At 34.3% G+C, this 22,086-nt stretch overlaps 1 protein-coding gene across 1 annotated transcript; it reads left to right on the top strand.

The window, feature by feature from the left end:
- Nucleotides 1-16,093: 16,093 nt before the first annotated feature.
- On the top strand, nt 16,094-18,703 carry LOC114365783 (dynein regulatory complex subunit 5). The gene is made up of 6 exons (XM_028322452.1): nt 16,094-16,427; nt 16,652-16,819; nt 17,093-17,651; nt 17,729-17,856; nt 18,104-18,245; nt 18,455-18,703. Exons 1-6 carry the CDS (start codon nt 16,143-16,145, stop codon nt 18,649-18,651), a joined length of 1,479 nt encoding a protein of 492 aa, XP_028178253.1. The 5' UTR covers nt 16,094-16,142; the 3' UTR covers nt 18,652-18,703.
- The last annotated feature ends 3,383 nt before the right edge of the window (nt 18,704-22,086 follow it).

Raw genomic sequence — 22,086 nt, forward strand, 5'->3', positions numbered from 1 at the left:
GGTCACATAGAATTGGTAAGTAACTTCTGAATTGCTCCCAGTGTTATTCAATAACCATGATATCGGTCTCATAGGGTAAAGTCTATACCTACAAAGTCATACTCATTTATTAATTACGCAGTCAACGTTGATACCGAGTATTGAATTGTAAACAACGTTTAACTGGAAATCTTACAGCTAATTGTAAACAGATAAAAAACTAACAAGCAAGGAGTACAAAAAAGTCAACTGTATGAGATATAAAATATAATTTTAATAATATTTACACTTATACACAGTAAAATGAATCATAATATCACTATGTTACACATTATTATGCTGTACCCCGGCATCCTAGTATCAAATGTACTCGAATGGAATATGGCAAGCCCTCCTAACGACTAGGAGAGGCAACTGGGGCAGGCACACCACAAAGAATATCGCGAAAGGGCTGAAGAGTATGCAGGCTCCGAGCCACACCATCAGAAACCACGTGGGCATCAGAGCCACGTGTTCCAACATCATCGTCACTTGGTACTTTGAGCGGTTTCGCGCGATCCCAAACAGTTCATTCTATCGCAATCGGTCACAGACGTATAACTAAAGCTATCCGTTTGTACTGACTGAGCTGACAGAGCTCTGCCTTCGATGATCGTTCTACTACGAACGCCACCTGGAACAAGCAAACATACAAATAAGAATGTCATCCAAGTAAACATGAGTAATTGGGCAATAAGAAAAACTTTCAAGAGGTTGTCTTTGCAAATGGACTAGGTTGTGATGGATAACAATGACGAGAAGAATGACACACATCCGGATTTGCTAAGCCAGCCTACTAATGTACTAAGAACATGCATGGCAATTGTTTTTCCTTATGGCTTTGAACAAGGTTTATCTCTTATTTCATGGCCATCGTCTGTTTATGTACTGGCAAATCACAAAAAAATGTAATGTTGCACATGGAATTTAAACTTTGTGGGGTCATAAATAAATGCCATTTTGCAAAAAAAATATCCAGGCAGACGTCCTGTCGGCTGTACAAAATTCTCAAGTTGTTTGCAAAACAAACACATGTTTCTGTGTTAATTTTGACTTAGTTATGGAAACAGTCATTAGTACAATCTGTATTAACAAACTTAATAAATACTACACTGAAGATTTGCCGGTCCAGTTTATCAGTAATGTGTCATTATTATTGACTTTAACACTTATCTGGATATGATAACCTCTGTTTAATTTGATATCTTATGCATTCAAAGAATTATTATTAAATAATACCTATAATATTATATCTGGAATATTATCAGTTAAGTATAACACAGAGGCGAAAATATTAAGCATAAAAATATTGGTACAGTCGTAATTACACTTAAATGTTATTACAAACATTGAATTCGTGACTCTTTGATCGATCGTGATCTAAACCATTAAAGAATTCCTTTAACTATCAAGTTCCTCTAAAATTGAATTGGTTCTCTACGTGTAATCAAGTACGTAGTCTATTGTATTTATTATCTCAGCCTAAAACAATAATTTTGGAACCAACCGCATTTTATTGTTTAATTTCGGCTTGAAAAGGGTGTGTGTGCACGTAAATCCCAACCCTCGATAAAGGCGGTCTTATCAGCAGAATTTGATGTTTATCAGTGCAATACTTTCATAAACCTAAATAAAATAATATGTTGCAATATCTCTGATAATATTAAACACCTCTTAAGGATTATTATGTAGATAACCTCCAGCGATATTATTGATATTTAAGACTAACTACATATATTTTTAAACCGGCACTTTCTATGATCTGAGGCCGGTACTAATCGAACAACATGGACAGCATTGGGGGAGGCCTAAGTTCAGCAGTGGACGTCCTATGGCTGAAATGATGATGACGATGATGATGATATTTTTAAACATCAATCACAATAAATTATAGGACTTAAGTTTTTGAAAGGTTCAGGAAAGAAGTTCATAATAACGAAAGATAATTCGTCTTCGAATGAAGGCTAAGAAGCAAATGAGCAAATACGTCATGTGCTAAGAGGGTTCTATATGAAATAATGGCCATCGCGTCTCTCGTAGCGTTCGAATCCGTTCAAGTGGAAGGCTCATCAGGCAAATCCAGTAGAATTCCTGAACGTATAACAAGGCAAGGAACATACCTAATCATTTCTTATAATACTAATGAGGAGTCAAAGTATAAAGGTAAACGCTCTAATATCTACGTTAAAGAAATATTTTAAAGATCTAATGGATCATATTTCAAATAGGAGTAAAATGGATTCGTTTTGGTTACTGGTACAGTTAACTTATGAAAGTAAATAGTTAGAGAAGAAATTGAATTACGTCAATGTGTTTTTCTTGGGTTTGTCTTTGTTATAATTTACATCTTTTTATACTTACTAGGTACTCTATACATCTACATAGTTCGAATTCTGAGAGAGACACCTGAACTTTGTATAAAAGCATTTTTTCCCTATTTCTTTATAGTACAAAAACCTGTAAGTAGTGCGAAGCCTATGTTTTGTTCAGAAGCTTCATTAATTAATTTCCTGAATGAGAAATCCAAGAGCGTGTCTTTCTTTGAAGGTAAGCCAATTTTCGCTAATACGTAGGAGCTATTACAGATTGTGTACTTTAATTTGTACTTCACATAACATCCCTGGGCATGATGACACGTGCCCTCGATGCAACATCGCAGACAAGTGGCGTGATGCAATTTATGGTGTTACGTCAGTTCTATTATTCTCGGAGCGTGAATTAGAAATGGCCGCGATACATATTTGGCAAAATGTTATCATGATCGATCAAGTATTAGCCTCGAAAATGGACCGGAGCCAAGGATTTCTATTATACTAGGTAGGAGGTATATCTTTGATTTTTATAAATTATTTGGCTACGTAACCACTTTTATTAGGCTTATAGAAAATTCTTGGATATCTATGTTTTTATTTGTTACTTCTTACGTTACGCATCAAACCATTAAATAAATGAATATCAATAATAACCGAGACCACAAAACTTAATAATTTTATGGTAACTAAGCTTTTTAACGTATCTACCTACGAGTATTTTATTAAAAAAATAGAGAAATAAAAAAATATTCCGTTAGAGACTTCTGAGTTGCTTTTTTGAATCAGGTCATTTGCCCTCAAGTTATGTTGTTTCCATGTTCCCTACACGAGACCCACGAGTAAGTTTTACACGTATTAAGAATTTGCAATTCATGTTCGTCGTTCAACGCTTTACAAAAAGTCCGCCACGTCTGAAATTGGAAAACTTTTTGTGAACTTTTTTAACACAATCCAAAATCCCGATACAGAGTTCTGTAAAATTTAATAAACAATCTCCATTCCATTAAGATGTCTATCGTGTACGTCTTTAGCCTGAGGCACACTCGGTTCGTCAAGAAAGGACTTCGCGCATCTTTTGGCAACTTACTCGTATATTTGGGAAATGTAGCATTTGTTGGTCACAGAATTTCCGAATTTATGGTGTTATGTAAAACATTGTGTACATGGGTATGGTGTATATGACGTAATGAAGCATCAGTTTGATATAAATAACATTAAAGTTAGCATCTTCCTCAACTGTATTTACGAAAACAATACGGTTTTTAGTGTTTTTGTTAGTATCTTTTTGTTAGTAGTTTGTTTCAAATCTGTTGTGTGAAATGGAATCATGTTTTTTGCGTTATTTTGCTATTAAACAAGTTGAGGACAAGCTGTTAATAAATGAACATAAAATTACCTACTTGCAAAAATTATTGTGTTGTCTTTAAGCGAAGGTACGTGCTTTGGAGGCCTCTGGCAAGTAGGTATGTGTTACACGTTTTTAAGCTGACCTTAACTAATGCGCAGTGTCAATGCGTTGCCTATGAGTGTGAATGAACTAGTTCGCCTTCAAAAATTACGCAACAATGAGAACAGCGAGCTAAACAATGCAAACATTCCCATTGTAAAAATAAACAAGTATTTGTGTGATATTTTGCTAGTCAAGTAAAATTTATTTGACTTGGCATATTTACGAAAAAAACAAAGAAACCTGAGTAATTACTTTTTGTATTTATATGTGCTAGGCAAATGATAAAATAATAAAGTATCTAATTATCTTAATTCAAATAAGGTATTTCCTACAAGTCAGCTTATCATAAATGTTGGTGTTATTTATATTATAATCTTCCAATTGTATTAATATTATCAGAGACTTAACTACGTCAAAAAATAATAGGTATCTAGATAATTTGAAGTACCTAAATCCTAATAACAGACAGTCTACGTGACAAAAAATGGTATTTATAAATTACAATCTGATAAGGAATTGACGGCCGATTATTTTGGTTCCCAGGTTATTTAAATTGTAGAGAGAATTTAAAGCTGCTCCTGTCAATAATGCCATTTCAATTTATTGAACAGCCACCTTTAATTAAAGCTTAATAGAATAGAATACTTCACTTGAGAAATGTAGAGCTTTTAAAAAATCGATTTTTAACAAAATACTGTAGCTAGCACATTTAAATGCATAAACAAACTTTATGTGGGTTATGAGACTATGTCAAGTAACAAAACACAAATTACCTATGATACATTACAGTGAATGAAATAATGAGCGTGTGCTGTGTATGTTACACAAGTTACGGCAGCGGGAAAGACACAAGTAAATTGATATTACCTTGAATTGGAATCTCGATTCTCAACATAAACAGTATTTCGATCTGTCGCAAGACAGTTCTGCAACACGGTGAATTTAGATTGGTTTCATTTTTACACACAATTAGATTCTGGCGTAAATCAATTATGTGGTATGACACTTACACGTGTGGAAAATTAACACATTTGCCTTAATTACTTTAGGTGCTCGTAAGTAATCAACGTGTGATTACTTTGAGATCCTTACGTGTTGTGAAGACAATCCAATACAGGTTTAGTTGACATTGACTGGGATGTAAACATGTACGGTCATCGCTTGGTTTGTTTAACTTTTATTTTAAAATACGCATTCTAACTCCGTACTGACTAAACATTTCAAGATGATACGGCCAGAATAACACACTTTGTTCATATCAGTCGTTAAATTATGTTATCGGTTCATTAAAGATTTAGTGAAACGTCTCGAGGCTAAAATAATTAGGATATTGATACAGGATTGCACGATTAAAAAAATAAAAATATTTCATCGACAGTCGATGAACACTAAATGCAAGCGTGAGTTTCCACGTGAGCAAGTTCCGAGTAAACAAATCACTAACCGAAGCAAGCACGTCTCTATGCGGCCTTTATCCAGCTGTCTAGGGATGCGCGTGCTCCATATTAAACACCACTGTCACTTTCAAACTTAGAACACAGCGTTCCAACCGCTGGAGTGTGGTCCAACCACGGACTGTTCACGAGAGCGCGCAGCGGGCGCAGGCGCACGCAACCGAGGGTTTCGACACTAGCGAGCGGACCAACCGTCTCCCTCACTTGCACTACCTAACCACGGGCCTGAGCGGGACAGCTTATCCATGCTGCAGCGTCATGCAGTCGACCTTCTAGATCTACCATTATTGCTAATAAGCCTTTTGCAATCGTTTTGGTATTCCCTCCTTGTGCCACTTAAGATTATGAATATTTACTCTTATTTGACTACGTCGTTTACTATCAAGGCAGATGGATTTAGTCTTGTGTTTGTTGACCTCCCTTATGGTCGAAATTTGACTGTACAAAGGTTAGAGGTTCAAAGCCATTGGACAATTCCTTGTGTAAAATAGTTTTTTACTAAATTAAAATTAGACTCGTTTTCCTAGTTAACTGTAAGAGTTAACTTGTTTCTCGTGGACTAAAAATAATTGTGATAAAATTCTGTGATAAACTTCAAGTTACAATAAATTATTGTAACTTCTTTACAAATACTTATCGCTTAACATATTTAGAACACCGTTGTATCATCATAGTATTACTTATCATAGTATAATATTTACAAAAAATACACGCGAATGTTTATAAATATTAACGGTGGGAGGAGCCACATGCAGAGTTCTCTGACATTTGTAGATACAAGTTCTAAAGGTCAAATAAAGAGATAATTATTATCTTTAACTCAAATTATAAACTTCGCATTTAAAAGCTTACTAAATACAACCTTTCAATTAATTATTATTCCAGTAAATCTGTCAATTGCTTTTCAATTAATGGATATGCCATTAATTGAAAAGCAATTGACTAATCTCTCTCAGTTGAGTCTACCAAATGGTTGAATCCCTAGCAAATATTTGATTGAAAGTATTGTTCATTTTTATGGCTTTCCAATTGAATACGAAGCCAGAAATTTCCCGAAAGTTAGTGCTGATATTAATTACGTAACAGATAAAAGGGTTTTTATCAAATATACAACGTTATCTTGACGACTCCTTCGTGGTTGCATTTCTTACAGGCATTATATTTCATCATGCTTTTTTAAAAATAGCTACATGATAACACAATCAAACATTATAAAATCAATTAAGTGCAATGAATGCGTTGTATATTTTATAAACAATTAGTATGCTGAATACTGTATTTAATTGCATAGTGTTATTGTAACTGAATTCAGAATAAGTTTAAATTGATCCAATTTAATATGTTGTACATGTCATGTTTTAATATGAAATATTAATGACATGATTAACTTCTTATTTAGTAAGCTTTTTTAGTATTATATTCGCATTATCGGCGGTTATGGTATGGTTACAGCTAATAAAAATCTATATGGTTTGTTCTTTTCTAAAATTACAGTTCTAAAGTTCGCAAACACACTGAAAAATTACAATGCTATGGTTAGCTGGGATAAAAGTGATCTAATTGTAGCTGTATATTAATTGTTCAATCATATCTATCTACCATGATGAAAAATCATCTCACGGAATAGCTCACCAACATGACGAAAATTATGGCGTTGGTGAACTGAAACCAAAGAGTTTTCAGTGGTTGACCGAATCACATCATTTCTTAATTTTTTACTAAGGTAAGGTACTATAACCAACTTCCTAGTTTTGAAACTTGCATGTCATAGTCACAATAGGTAGATTATTTGTATGTTGCATACAGAATTAATTACTTGAAGTGTTACTACAGTCATATAATAGTCAATTTAAAAGTTATTAAGCATGGCCATAGTTTGAGTTGCCATAGTAGACACACCAATCTGTTAAACGTGCGCGGAGCATGAATTATTTTATTGCCATAAACTTCTTAATTAAAAACAAGTGGACTCGAGAGATCGCATTTTAGCCACTCACCAACTTCAGTTTCAAATTAGCTCTATGAAACATACTTGTATCTGTGCTATGAATCCTATTGCATTGTTGTCGTCAAACATAGGTGTGCAAAATTCTGGCTTATTCCTGGAATTAGTGAGCTAATTTCAATTTGTAACTAGATTTTAGGACCGACTACGAAGTCTAAATTTGGGGACCGACCATGGAAACTGATAAGTTTAAGTTCTCAATACTCAATACTCAATAGTTTATTTGCTTTCATAATGTTTACAAAAGGTGTTATTGATAAGGTAAGATACAATTATGGACCCTGTCGGGCACTGCATTTTAGGAGAGAGGAAGATTTTTAGATTTATTGCATTATTTATTCTATGATTATTAATTATCAAATTTATTACTTACATCATCCACAAGTAATCCTCATTCTTGCTCGGCTGTCGTTGTAGACCTCCACACCGTGATGCTATAATAAAGAAAAAATTGATTAGAAATTTATTTTATTCTATACAATTAACCTACCAACATAGGATAACAAAGAAATAAGGAAAGAAAATGGCATTTTCGTTCGTACAAAGGACGTGTCTACTCCTCTCTGGGTATTTTGTGGTAATATGCTCCTATACGATACCATTCTTTCAATTACCCGTTTTTACCATCAATCCCTAATTTTTAAGTGACCCCTTTGAAAACAAAATGCCTGTTATGTGTTACCATAGGGGTCACTTAAAAACTAGGGATGATAAGCGAAAACGGGCATGAGTCTAATATATTTAAGTAGTTTCCTGTGGCAGATGAAAGGACCTAGATAGTAAACATGGGTCCGTTTTTAACTAAGCATGGCAATCAAAAAGCTAGAGTTTCGTAATAACACTCTGTCGACGGTAACAGAAAAGTTTACTCCTCTGGGACAAAAGTTGCTATGAAACGTGAATAGAGTACTTTTCCAGTTGTGGGAGAACATTTTGGTAATTGAGCGATCAGTACATAGGTCCCGAGATTCATCTCTACAATTTTATCCTATTGTTTTTATAATAGTAATTTTATTTGGTATAACAATGGCAAAGGTACAAGATACAGTGGAAATAATGATGACCCCTGCAGAAGTACAAAACTGTGTCGCAGAGATCATCGCCCTCCTCCGAGAAACAATATAATATTTATAATTATTGGTAGACAGTAGCGTAAGAGTGCATTCCAATATTTAGACAAAACACAGATGTTTTATTTTTCAAGTAACTGGCTGNGTTACTTGAAAATAGTTACTTGAAAAATAAAACATCTGTGTTTTGTCTGTTTTTCTGGCTGTTTTTCAGAATTCAAGCCTTAGTCTCATTATTTATGAGTGGCATTATATTTTCTGAGGCATTATTCATATGAATAAATAATCTCATTATTATGATAAATGCCAATCTTGTTTTATTTATTCAGTTTATTCTGTATAGAGATTGACGTAAGAACCACAAGTAAGGTATTATAAAGTTAATATGGTGCTGTTGCAAACTATATTTGCCGACTAAATACCTACAATCGTTCCTTGTAAAATAATTGTATGTCAATGCATTTTAATACTTTCAATCTTTTTAGTTACCTACAAAAAATCTTGAGTAAAATTTTCATGAACTTTCTGCGGATACAGGACACCTGATTTTTTTTTTATATCCTTGGACATTTTAAACTGCGCTTCTAATCCCAAACTAAGCAAAGCTTGTATGGGTACCTACCCATATCCGTTGTCTAGTACCTACTAGACAACGGATATAAACATACTTGAATACTTTTTTTTTTTTGTAAATACATACTTATTATACATAGAAAACACCCAGTCCAATACAAACAAATAGGCATTTTGACGTAAAAAATGAAATATGAAACACGTGCTTATTTTGAATATCATCTGAAGCTTTTATAAAAAATCTGTTTTTACATAATTGGTAACTGAAATTAAAATAATATCGGGCAAAGCAGTGTGTAACAACTAGCCATACAGTTACTTTACTTGCCACACTATTAATCAAGGCTAAAAGTGCAAGAATCTTTTGTTATCGGCATAAACTACGCACACGAGCCGAGCTTGAGTCACAGTCTACATATGGACATGATACGGCTTAACCAATCTCAATATTGATGTTTTGTTATTTGTTTTTAACTGACTTTTAAAGGGCAAAGGAGTGGCAGTTACTGCTGTTGTTCAGCAGGTATTTACAGCCGGTCTAGTGTTCTATACATATAGCAAGGAATGATGTTATACGTATGTAAGTACTTTACCTGTAAAATGACCTCAAAGATATCGAGAGAATTTTCATGCAAGCTTCATAATAAAATCATTGATATAATTTCCCGGATGCTCTATATTTAACTTTTATTTAATATCGTGAAGGAAATTCGGCGAACCAACTCTTGTACTCTTTTTTGGCTACGGATCATTATTGAATATATCAAAAACATCAATGTAATAACAACTATATTATGCTTAATTTTCCTTAGGTTTACTTCGAATAACCCAATAACAAAAAGTTGTATTGTTTAGAGAGGTACGAGTAAAGACACACAAGAACTTATACGAGTAATGATCCCAAAGATATCAATATAATAAATAACAACTTTACCGGGAAACATTGTACAAATAACACATGGCTACACACTGTGGCATCTTATGTTACTTGTAATAGGTGCTATTTTTCAACAAAAATGAACTGTCGACCGCTTGTTTCCAACGAGTCACACCCAAACGAGTAACCCTGTTAATCGTAGGGAAAAAAATCCCATCTAGTCACACTGGTACTGATCACAAACATTAAATACCTTTAATATCAGTAATAAGAGCTTAAAAAATGCTGCATAAAAAATCAAAATAATGAAGAATTTAAAGCTTACAGTAAGAAAATACAGGGATACGAATAGGGGTGTGTGACTGAATGGGATTTTTTGCAAAGCATTTCCTCATGATGAAAAAAAAGGGTTACTCGTTTTAGTGTGACACGTTGGGAACAAGCGCTGTCGACTCTTCATTCTACAAGTAGTAAGACTTTATGAATATAGCGGAACTTTACCATAGTTTGAGATTGAATCTGTCTCTATCAAGTTCGACAATGAACCAACTTTGAGTTGCGATAACACTGTGTACTGAACCGATAAACATTTCGTGACCGTCAATTTAGTGAAGGTGCTCTAAGTATTCCCAGATATAAATACTTAAGACGCAAAAAGTTATGTAATCGGCTATTAATTGAGTAGTAATCGTTAGTAGAACCAGGCCTGTTCATCTCCGCGAGTTTACATCGAAAACAAAACACGCACGATGGCCCAGCTACAGGATACTATTCCACAAGGCCTCACATACGAGCGAACATTGAATCACGCACGCGTATTCTTGTGTATTTGTGTATGATGGAAGAAAATAAAGAAAATGGTGTACTAAATACTGTGCAGTATTTAACTGCCTAAATAATAATAAAAACACAGAATGTACTTTTTTGAGTTGTCTCAAGACACTGAGAGGTAAATAAATAGTTAGGTATTATTCATGATAATTCATGCTATATCATGTATATCCTCCGCCATTTTCCGCAGTTTGGCATCTCACGTCACATCATTTTACCGAAGTCAGCCCTATAGCTTCGGCGCAGTGCCGATCACTGACGTTTGTCAACAAAATGGTGCTTGACTCTTGAGATAGGCTAAATTACACCATATTGTTAATGACATTGAGCATACATTTTTTAAAATACCTTCGTGAAGTAAAACTTCTGTACGTAGTACTTATTATTATTCTGTGGTAGAACGTTAAAATGGAGATGACGGGCTTTCTGAATGTCATCAGAGTAATTATACAGTGTGAGTCACGTTAAAGTGTACATATGAAAATAGATGAAACTAGACCTATTTTTATCGACAAAAAAAGGTCAAAATTTTTTTGAGATTTTTTTTTAATTTTTTATAGATTTTTTTTTCTTCCAATTACTTATTGTAAAGAAAACGTAATAACTTTTGAACTAAGCGGTACATCCTGATAAAATAAAAACAGTAATAATGCTAAATAACAGGCGATACTAAAAAAATACATAAAATACACAAAAAAGGCCAACAAATAATAAACAATGATGCTTTTCGAAAAAAATCTGCTTTTAAATTCGTGTTTTTTTGGTTATTTGATAAATTTCTCCAAAAAATGGCGCTATAACCGGTGGTTTTTATTACTTTGTATTATTTGTAAACGATCATAGCATATGTTGTGATAGGGATAGAGACATGCGATTTTTGGTTTTACAAAGATAATACGATAGACAATAATACAAAGTAATAATAATAAAAATAAACTTTTTTAANCGGTATTTGTTTGTGGCAAGTCGGTCAAATGGACGAAAACAGGAGCTGGACGGAAAACCGGCGCAATTACCCTACTATGGGTACTAGACAACGGATATAAACATACTTGAATACTTTTTTTTTGTAAATACATACTTATTATACATAGAAAACACCCAGTCCAATACAAACAAATTATTATTGGCATTTTGACGTAAAAATAGAAATATGAAACACGTGCTAATTTTGAATATCATCTGAAGCTTTTATAAAAAATCTGTTTTTACATAATTGGTAACTGAAATTAAAATAATATCGGGCAAAGCAGTGTGTAACAACTAGCCATACAGTTACTTTACTTGCCACACTATTAATCAAGGCTAAAAGTGCAAGAATCTTTTGTTATCGGCATAAACTACGCACACGAGCCGAGTTTGAGTCACAGTCTACATATGGACATGATACGGCTTAACCAATCTCAATATTGATGTTTTGTTATTTGTTTTTAACTGACTTTTAAAGGGCAAAGGAGTGGCAGTTACTGCAGTTGTTCAGCAGGTATTTACAGCCGGTCTAGTGTTCTATACATATAGCAAGGAATGATGTTATACGTATGTAAGTACTTTATGCCTTAACAAAGCTCACAGAATTTTACCTGTAAAATGACCTCAAAGATATCGAGAGAATTTTCATGCAAGCTTCATAATAAAATCATTGATATAATTTCCCGGATGCTCTATATTTAACTTTTATTTAATATCGTGAAGGAAATTCGGCGAACCAACTCTTGTACTCTTTTTTGGCTACGGATCATTATTTAATATATCAAAAACATCAATGTAATAGCAACTATATTATGCTTAATTTTCTTTAGGTTTACTGCAAATAATCCAATAACAAAAAGTTGTATTGTTTGGAGAGGTAAAACATACAAGAACTTTTAATGATCCCAAAAATATCAATATAATAACAACTGTACCGGGAAACATTGTAGGCAGACGGCACATGGCTACACACTGTGGCATCTTATGTTACTTGTAATAGGTGCTATTTTTAAACAGAATAGTTCGACTCTTCATTTTACAACCTACCCAGTAAGACTATGAATACAGCGGAACTCTACCATAGTTACGAAGATTGAATCTGTCTCTATCAAGTTCGACAATGAACCAACTTTAAGTTGCGATAACACTGTGTACTGAACCGGTAAACATTTCGTGACCGTCAATTTAGTGAAGGTGCTCTAAGTATTCCCAGATATTATAAATACTTAAGACGCAAAAAGTTATGTAATCGGCTATTAATTGTGTAGTAATCGTTAGTAGAACGTTAAAATGGAGGTGACGGGCTTTCTCAATGTCATCAGATTAATTATATAATTTTCTAAACCTGTATAATTTAGTCATCATCACCAATAGTACTTATTTACCTACGAGCGGATGCTAACGAACATAAAAAGCGTTGATAAAATTGTCAGGTATTTTTGTAAGACCCTTGGCATCCCTTGGGTTCGATTTTTATGGAAATCTATTATGTAGGTACTTAGGTCAAGGGTTATTTTATCCCAGGGTCTATGTACTGGAAGGATGCGAAATGCTAATACTTAGACAAAGATAATATTACGATATATCCATGATACTTCTAAGAGGAAAAATATATTATTATCATGCAATTTTAAAACATTTTCGAAATCTTAGTAGGCGTATGTTTAACCAAACTGACCAAGCTAGTTTAGTATGTATTCATGGCTAGCAAGTATATAGAACAGGTTTAGTTTTCATACTTGTTTCAATAACTAAATGCCAACGACATCATGCCACGCCCACTGTATTTATAACGTTGTTCCTTTAGTGTTTTCATTTATGTGGTATAAGAAACTTTTCTATTACCTTTTCTATTACATAGATATTTATTTTACAGCAGGTCGAAAGTACTAAAGCTTTAGGCTTTAGGCTGAAAAAGTTTTCTACCTACTTTTTTTTTTCTAGAAATACTACTGGACTCAATTTTTTGTTTTTTTTCTTGCTCTTGATATTTAGGAAAATCAGAAAGCAAATCTGTAAAACACTATTTAGACATTTTTTAATAAATCTAATAAGCAGCAGCTTTTATAACTAGGGTCTACAGAATTCTGTGATTTAGGAGAAAAAAAATGTATCTGATATTAAGCCAATATCCAAATTTTTGCTGAGTAATGGACCCCGAGTTGTTATGAAAGGGTAAAGGAGATAAAAATTGTAAAAGTAAAAATAGCTAGGCCTACACGACGTGCGTCACGCATACACATTTAAGTTTTGCTTCCATAATATGTGATGCAGTTTGTTTATTTGGAAATTCAAGAGTCGTTTCAATGCTGCAGACTGATACTTGTTCAATTGAGTTCAAGTGCTGTAACCGTTTTGTTTTGTACACAGTAAATATTCCTACTCTTACAAGCGTCATATTAATTACTACTGCGTGTTAAAATTATGAGCACACCCACATGGGTTGCTATAAATAAATTTTATAAATTGAAAATATGTACCTATCACAATAGTGCTGATAGTGCCTTGGTTAAAAATGCAACATTTAAAACAACTTTTACTTCGAATACACACAAAGTATTTTGCTACTACGCCAACAAATAAAGGCGACAAAAATAGACATAACGTATTAATTATTCTACTGTCTAATTCTACGTATGTGCATTAATATTAAATTCATACATACCTGTCTGGTAATTTTGAGAACTTGTTGAGCTTGTGCTGTTCTCACTTTCAGTACGGGATCGCGATGTGAATAACAAATTCCAGGGATTGTAGCTGGAATGCTGGGTCGGAGTTTGATTTTTGGTGGTCGTCTTATTGTCCGAATTCATTCTTCTTTTGTTTTTCTCTTGAGCAAATGCTTTTATTTAAATATTTAAATTCGGGAAGTCACTCTCGCGCACGACTCTCGGCAGTACAATAACAAGTGTCAGAACTGTGGCCAAACACGCCGGCTGTGTTTTGAGCCGACGACTGCCGATGGGTGACGGAGATAGCCGAATCAGTTTACGCGATGGACCTTGCCCACCGGCACAAAGACGTGGAAGTGGTTTGTAATGACGCTATTTAGCTTAAATAAGCGGTAACGATTGCATTTGACCACGATTTAATCAACACTAATCGATCTACGAGAAATATTTAGGATTCGTAAATGATGCAAGTGATTTGTTAATTACCTAGGTAATAAAAAAATATAGTTAAATCGATTATGAATGACATCATAACAACGTTTACATTAAACAACAGTTTTGATATTGATATTTCTAAAAAGTATCATTGAAGTTATTTCATTCTTAGATTCCTATTAAAACATTAATAAGGATTCCAGGAAAATCAGTAATTTAATACCAAATTTTTCCTGCTGAAGTAATTATTTTCTAAGCCAAACTCAGCTTTGTAAAAGACTGAATAGAAAGATAGCGTTATTATAGTGATTGTAATAGTCCACAATACGGAAAAAAAATACTGATACCACTACAACCAACTAATCCCATTAGCAAAATCTTTGAATGTCTTGTCTAGCGTGTGTAGTAAAAAAGGACACGAAATTATCTACAGGGTGGAAACGATAAGTGATCTCATTCGATTATTTCTAAACTATACAAGATATCGAAAAACTGATTACTAATCCTGAAAGTACTTCACAAGCTCTATCCAACGGTACCAATATTAGGTTACAGAATTAACTGGATCTATCCGAAAATGTAATGTTTTCAGCCTCCATACTAAATGTATGCTAGCCAGACAATAATAGAAGTATTAATTTTTTTTATATTAAATAATAAACACTTAAAATGAACTCGTGGATTGCATTCTTATTTAAAATTATTCTTAGAAAACATTGGTTTTAGGTTTTACTTGCTATAATATTAACAGGACATAAGTGCCATGACTGTGGCTGTACTAAATGTATGGAAGCTGAAAACATTGAATTTTAGAATGGATCCAGTTTATTTTGTAACCTATTATTATTGGTACTGTTGGATAGAGCTCGTGAAGCACTTTCAGGATCAGTGTGCCTACCATGAGTTTACGTTAGGTGAGCTCGCTAGCGAATACGTCAAAAAATTCTATGAAGATTTTATTTCTTGAAAGTAGCCACTAGGGGCGCTGCACAATATGTCATACATTTAAATGTCATTTATTTACGCAGTCGCTAGCGAGCACACCTTACGTAAACTCATGGTAGGCACACAGTACACAGACCAGTTTTTGAATATCTTGTATAGTTTTTAATATTATGTGGTTTTACTAAATGTATGAAAGCTGGAAACATTGATATTTCGGATAGATCCAGTTTATTCTGTAGCCTATTATTGGTACCGCTTGAAAGAGCTTATGAAGCACTTTCAGAATCAGTAATCAGTTTTTCGATATCTTGTATAGTTTAGAAATAATCGAGTGAGATAACTTAACGTTTCCACCCAGTATATAGGTATACGCGACAAAGTAATGAAACCTTTTTAAAGTTAAGTAACTGTCAGAAAATAATAAACAAGTCCGGTCATATTAAAAAATAAAAACTCAAAATACAGTATTTTTCAGTATTTTATCCGAGTGTTCTGTTATTTTACTATTTATTTTAATTCTAACAAATCAAAATGAAGATCCCTTACGTGGTTTCCAAGAACACGCGGGAAGCGTATGCCACAGCGCCTTTGATGAAGACGTCTGTTTCGGAGGTCGATCGTAAAATTGTTGCCGAAAACTTCGAGTGGGACGATGACTTGACTCCTGCGCCGCTTACGTACTTTGCCGCCCTTGCCCTCTCTAGGGTGTTCCATAGGATTAATCCCCTGAAGCGAATCCTGCAAAAGGATGTGGATATGCTCATGGATTTGTACCCAGCTGATATCCCTCTGAAATCTTGTGTTCCTCACATCAAGGTAAAATAACACTAAAAATTTCGTAAGGAAACATCCAGTCTCTAAACGTGTATGTAATACAAAGAACAATATCATAAGTAATATGATGATTGTGAGCACTATTGATTGAATTGTTATTCTTTTTTCTATTTCTTCACTAATTTATAAGCGTCCAGAGTCTAACAAAATACATAAGTATACACTTACATTACAAAAATCTGTTTTTATAAATTGATTGCTTCTAGGATGAACAATTTTGGAAAAGATCATTCGCTACCAAGTTTCCATCCAGAGTTGAACTTGGGGTAACTTTTTGGAAAGGAAAGTTCTTATCTGCCTGTTTGCAAGACTACTTGGAGAATGTTAATCCCGATGTGTTTATTGAAGAGGACGCTATTGAACTTTCTAAACTGGTAATTACTATAAGTATATCAGCGCTTAACTGGTAGGGTCCTGTGATAGTGAAGCAATGCGGTGAGGTGGTTTTGTTTACGTCAAACGTTACCTAGACTTATGTGCTTCAGAAATGTATGCGGCAATTATATTTAGTATGCCCTATCAACTCCTTTGCACATGTCACCCATTCCATTTCACTTTGCTACCGCAGAAACCTATTCTGTTAAGATCTGTAGTTGAATAATTATTAATTGTTAATTCTCTTCCTTTCTAATATTGATTATTTTTAGGTTAGTCCGTACATTTATGAACTAAGCTTGAACCAATTACAAATGGTCCGCCAGCCCACACCACCAGTCCATAACGATGAAGTAGTCGAAGACACCTGTGCCTTTAGCGTGCCTAAAGTGTACGACCACATTCCTCTCGAACCAGTATTAATGAGATTGTACAACCTCCAAGAAATATCATTAGTATTCGGCCTGAGCAATCTGGCTGACAAATATCAAACGAGGTTCTTTGAATTTTCTATGGCTGATTGCGAGTCTTTATGCAGGGGACTCGAAGATTTGAGACATTTGAGAACTTTTCGCATTAATAGAAGCAATTTAGACTGCTCTAAAGTCAAAATCATTTTACAAAGTCTCGTGAAGAAGGAAAGTATCGAGGAATTGGACTTTAACCATTGCAAAATTGGGGATTATGGCATGAAAGCGTTAGGTGGTTTTATTTTTGTACATAATAACGTCAAACGAGTGCGGATTGCCAACAACAGATTCAAGGAGGTCGGGGTTCAAGGAATAGCTTATGCATTGCAAATGAAACCGGCGGCGCCTATCGAATTACTGGGTAATATTTCTGTCTACTCATCATGATAATCGCACCAGAATGTTGTAGAGAAGGTCATAAATAAGGTTATTTAACAGATTTCAGCCTCAACCCAATGTCGATTGAATGTGCAACTATGTTTGCCGCAGCATTTGTCCGTTGCAAAGAAAAACCCCAAACATTAATCGTTAACTCCTGTGGTTTCTATGGTGCATCTGCAGAAAAGGTAAACGAATAAATAAATTAGGCCCTTTGATGAATTAGTACATTCACCTATAGGTTCAAGTTATCGCCACTACCTTATCACAATACCAACAGTTTAAATATAACTTAATTGCGATGTCCTAGATAGTGGTTAACGCTCCTGCCTATTAAGCAAGCATGTGCCGGCTTAATCGCGAGTTACATTCGTATTTGGTGTGCGTATTAAACTTCTTATTACAAATGTATATTGCATTTTTGTTTACACACAGATGGCAGGTCTGCTTTGCCTCAACAGGGGCTTACTCAGATTAGATATGGCCGCCAATGACTTGTCCGGCGACGCGGAGAAGACCCTTATCCGTGCGCTTGAGCAAAACAAGAAAGTTCTCAGAGTCGATCTACGCAGAACTCGTAAGTCAATAAGTTTATCAAAAATTTGTAGGTACAATTATAGCGAGATATCTTGTAAATTATTGCAGAAATACTTATCAGTCAAATTAAACATTTTCTTATTTATGTAACAATGATAATGGCACAATGATGTCGTTTGTTCGACTAGACATCGTTAAATAATTGCGACGCATTTGTCCATTGATAACATGTTTTATTTTGTATTACAGATATATCTGACGAGACGCAGGCAAAAGTGAACGAGTTGCTGGAACGCAATAAGAACTTGCTTGGGCAGGAGAGAGAGCCGAGTGACGAGATACCTCCCTTGTACCTCAACGAGCCTGAGTATCTCATCTGGGAGTACAATCCAAATAATCCCGATTATATTCCAGGAAGATATCCGAAAAGAGTTCCAGAAGTTTAAAATTAACTTTCACCCATGTTTTTACTTCTTACCGATTCTATTTTGATTTGAAAGCCTAATTTTGTACTATTATATTTAACTAGCTGACCCGGCGAACTTTGTTCCGCCTTAATGGCAATAAATAAGCAGACTTTTTTTTAATTTCGAACGGGATAAAAAGTATCCTATGTCCTTCTCCTGGCTCTAAACTACCTCCCTGACAATTTTCAGCTAAATCGGTTCAGCCGTTCTTGAGTTATAAGCGAAGTAACTAACACGACTTTCTTTTATATATATAGATAATAACAATACATGATAGATGAAAATAATGTTTTGTAATTGCTCTACAATAGTTTTGCTAATTTCATTGCACTGATATTTTGCGTAATCTGATTGAGTATGAATTACAATTTAGAGGACAAAATGAATACATGATAATTACGGCCATCATGATATTTAGACGTGCCAGATGACATCCCATTGTATTGCAATCATCAGTAGATAAAATAAATACGCAAATTAATGATTTCATCTGGTTACTGCCAGATCAGGGCACAGGTTATTAATATTAATAACTTTATCGATTAGCCATCATGGAAATTTCTATTTGATTGTGCTTTCTTAACATCCTAGTATAAACATTTAACTAGAGTGTGTAACATTTTAACCTTTAATCTGTTATTATCTCAGACAACTTTACATTTCAAGCCAGAACCTAAGCCAGAACTGATATAAGTACGTAGTTTCTTTAATTTTCGACTAGTTTTTGCCTTGCAATGATATAATAAAATAAATCCTACTAGCTCGATTGATGGTTTCATTTAATTTATTTAAACCAGGTTACCTATAATAATATTTTTTCGTTAATTTATGAAAATATCAAATTAGCCCGTAATCCTGAATCCTGATACATAAAGTTAGCCTATTAATTTAACACAGGTATGACTGTACTCAGTGTTGCACTATCAAATGCAATTGACGCGCCTCTATGCCAGGGTTTTTATGTTCCTGGTCAGGCTATAAATAAAAACTTAAGTTTCATTTATTTAGGGAAAATGGTTTTTGGTATTCAATATTATTATTCTATGTAAGAAGATAACAATACAATAATAAGCTCCTTTTATATAAACAATAAGGAAAGCTATGAGGAAAGATTTATCAAGGAGAAATCGGCATTTGACAGTTTTCCTCGAAGGTTGACATTGATCCAGCTGGCCGATAAATATAAACGTTTGTGAAACAATTTTGTTACTGCATCGGATTCACATTCGTTATTTGCATTTGAATGCACTCATCGATTTGAGGTTTGAAGTCCGCTCCAATTGAAACGATCCGATATAGCGTGCCATGTTTTGTAAGCTGATCAAAGTCCGTTGTATAGATTCTTCTTGTTTAACTGTTATTTTTCCTTTCGTCACGCAAATTACTATATCGATGTTACGGTAAAAGACATTGGTTTGAGTCTCACTCATGTAATCAAACGTGAATGAATAGCTCTTTTGTTCTATGACAAAATCGATAAAAAAGTGGTTAGCTGGCGCCGAGGGTATCACAGTGACGTCTTGAGTGGGCCTTTGTGTCGCAGAGAAGAGGCCGGCCAATGGCTGGTAAATTTACCTTATTTGATCCGAGCATCGGAAGTTATATTGTATTACGACCCCTAATGTGTTAGGAAAATGATATCAAAACATGGAGGCTTTCTTGGAAGAACCGCGAATAACACTCTTCGTAACACTGTAACTAAGTCACAACTACTGAGTATTTTTTGGACAATCTTGAAACGTAATTACATAGTCCATTAGTTGACAGCTAAAGAAGGGATAGTTCTTCAGTCGTGAGATACCTTGGCATGGCTGTTGTACTGCTTGGGCGAAATGAAAATTAACAAAAACCTCTAATGGTATTTTAATTACTGCAAAGTGCTATCTAAATCTACTAGCTTTTTGGGTGAAAGAGTAACAGATTGTTAACATTTTCAAGTATACATACAAAGAGAAAGAAATGTTTCCTTGAAGACAATCTCAGGTCTAAGAGGGAAAACGTCGTGGTCGTAAAGTTATACCTACACATATTAAATTGTTGATGCTGGTTTGTTTCAAATCAGCAACTTTTATCTACATGCAACATTGTATCCCGTGTGCAACCATTATTAAATATTATAAAACGGAGAGTAATGGACTTTAATACAGTGCCTTTGTTACTATATTTATTTAATTCTGGGTTGCACCATCTTACTTTAACTTTAACAAACGTCAAAAATCTGTCAAACTATACAAAAAGCACCGGCCCCCCTAGACAAAACGCACTTTTTGATCGAATCGAAAATAGAATCCGTCAAAACTCCATACAAAAAAGGGGCTTTTCGACCAGTTTTCGACTGGTTTGCGATTATAATTTGCACTTTGTCTAGACCCACGGTTATCGTTAGGTGGTGCAACTAAGCCTAAGTTATTACGAGATGTTTATGATCCCTTACGTCTTATTAGGGTTCCGTACCTCAAAANATAGTTGACTGTACTATACGATAAACATGTCAGTCAATTTGACAACCTTTGTCGGAAACATTATTCAATGAAAATATTGTCCGAACCCTTAGTATTTCTCTTCGACAAATACAATAACACATTGTGAACCACTTTTCTTTCACGACTATAAAAAGATTTTAGCAATTTATTCACAAAATCAATTGCGCACATTTAAAATAAAGTTTCTTTACACTATGACAGCAATAAACTGACATGCAAGGTGACATTATAATGAAGTTTTCAGTTACTGTTGCCATTAAAAGAAATTAGTACCATTAGTTTTCCGCAACATGGCGAGGGTTTTTATGTTTCTGGTCAGGCTATACGTCATGTTATAGTTCCAAAATAGTGAACTGTCCTATCGATGACATTGACAGTGGGGCGCCACTGTCAATACCGGATCGCTGGTTCCGATTTTTGCCATGTTGGAAACCATATAGTTGAACGATGGTAGCGCCCCCCTGTCATTGAGTTTGGCGGGACAGTTCAGCGTGGGTCATCTATACATTAGGACTTGTCATATAATTTTAGGGCAGTGAATATGAGCAATGACCCTTTATCGCAGCAATCGCCCGCTTATTTTTGGTCTATCTGTCTAGTTGTATAATCATCGTATCAAATATAAATAGGACAGAGTGAATTCATATAATACCTTTCCTGATTAAATGTAAATATTGGATTTTCCCTAACTGAATAAGCAATAAAATTAGTACTTTGGTGAAACGAGTTATGCAAACAAAGAATTCGAGTATGTGCTCTATACAGGGTGGAATTTTGTAATGCCACCTGGAGAATACTGTAGGTAGAAAATTTTACTCAAAGAAAACATTCCTTTATTTTTGAAAAGAAAGAGAACTGCATTCAAAGATTTTGGAAAAAAAAGTCGAAAATTTACCACCATACCATACAATTTTCTGTAAATAATTACAAT

This window comes from Ostrinia furnacalis, unplaced genomic scaffold (assembly GCF_004193835.3).
Source record: "Ostrinia furnacalis isolate ACB-3 unplaced genomic scaffold, ASM419383v2 OfSCF7642, whole genome shotgun sequence".
Lineage (NCBI taxonomy): Eukaryota > Metazoa > Arthropoda > Insecta > Lepidoptera > Crambidae > Ostrinia > Ostrinia furnacalis.

What these genes read in the sequence shown, in the direction of transcription:
- LOC114365783 (XM_028322452.1), top strand. Translation starts at nt 16,143, where the DNA reads ATGAAGATCCCTTACGTGGTTTCCAAGAACACGCGGGAAGCGTATGCC. An exon ending in CTATTGAACTTTCTAAACTG is followed by an intron (nt 16,820 to 17,092) that starts GTAATTACTATA and finishes GATTATTTTTAG; the next exon opens with GTTAGTCCGTACATTTATGA. An exon ending in GGCGCCTATCGAATTACTGG is followed by an intron (nt 17,652 to 17,728) that starts GTAATATTTCTG and finishes GTTATTTAACAG; the next exon opens with ATTTCAGCCTCAACCCAATG.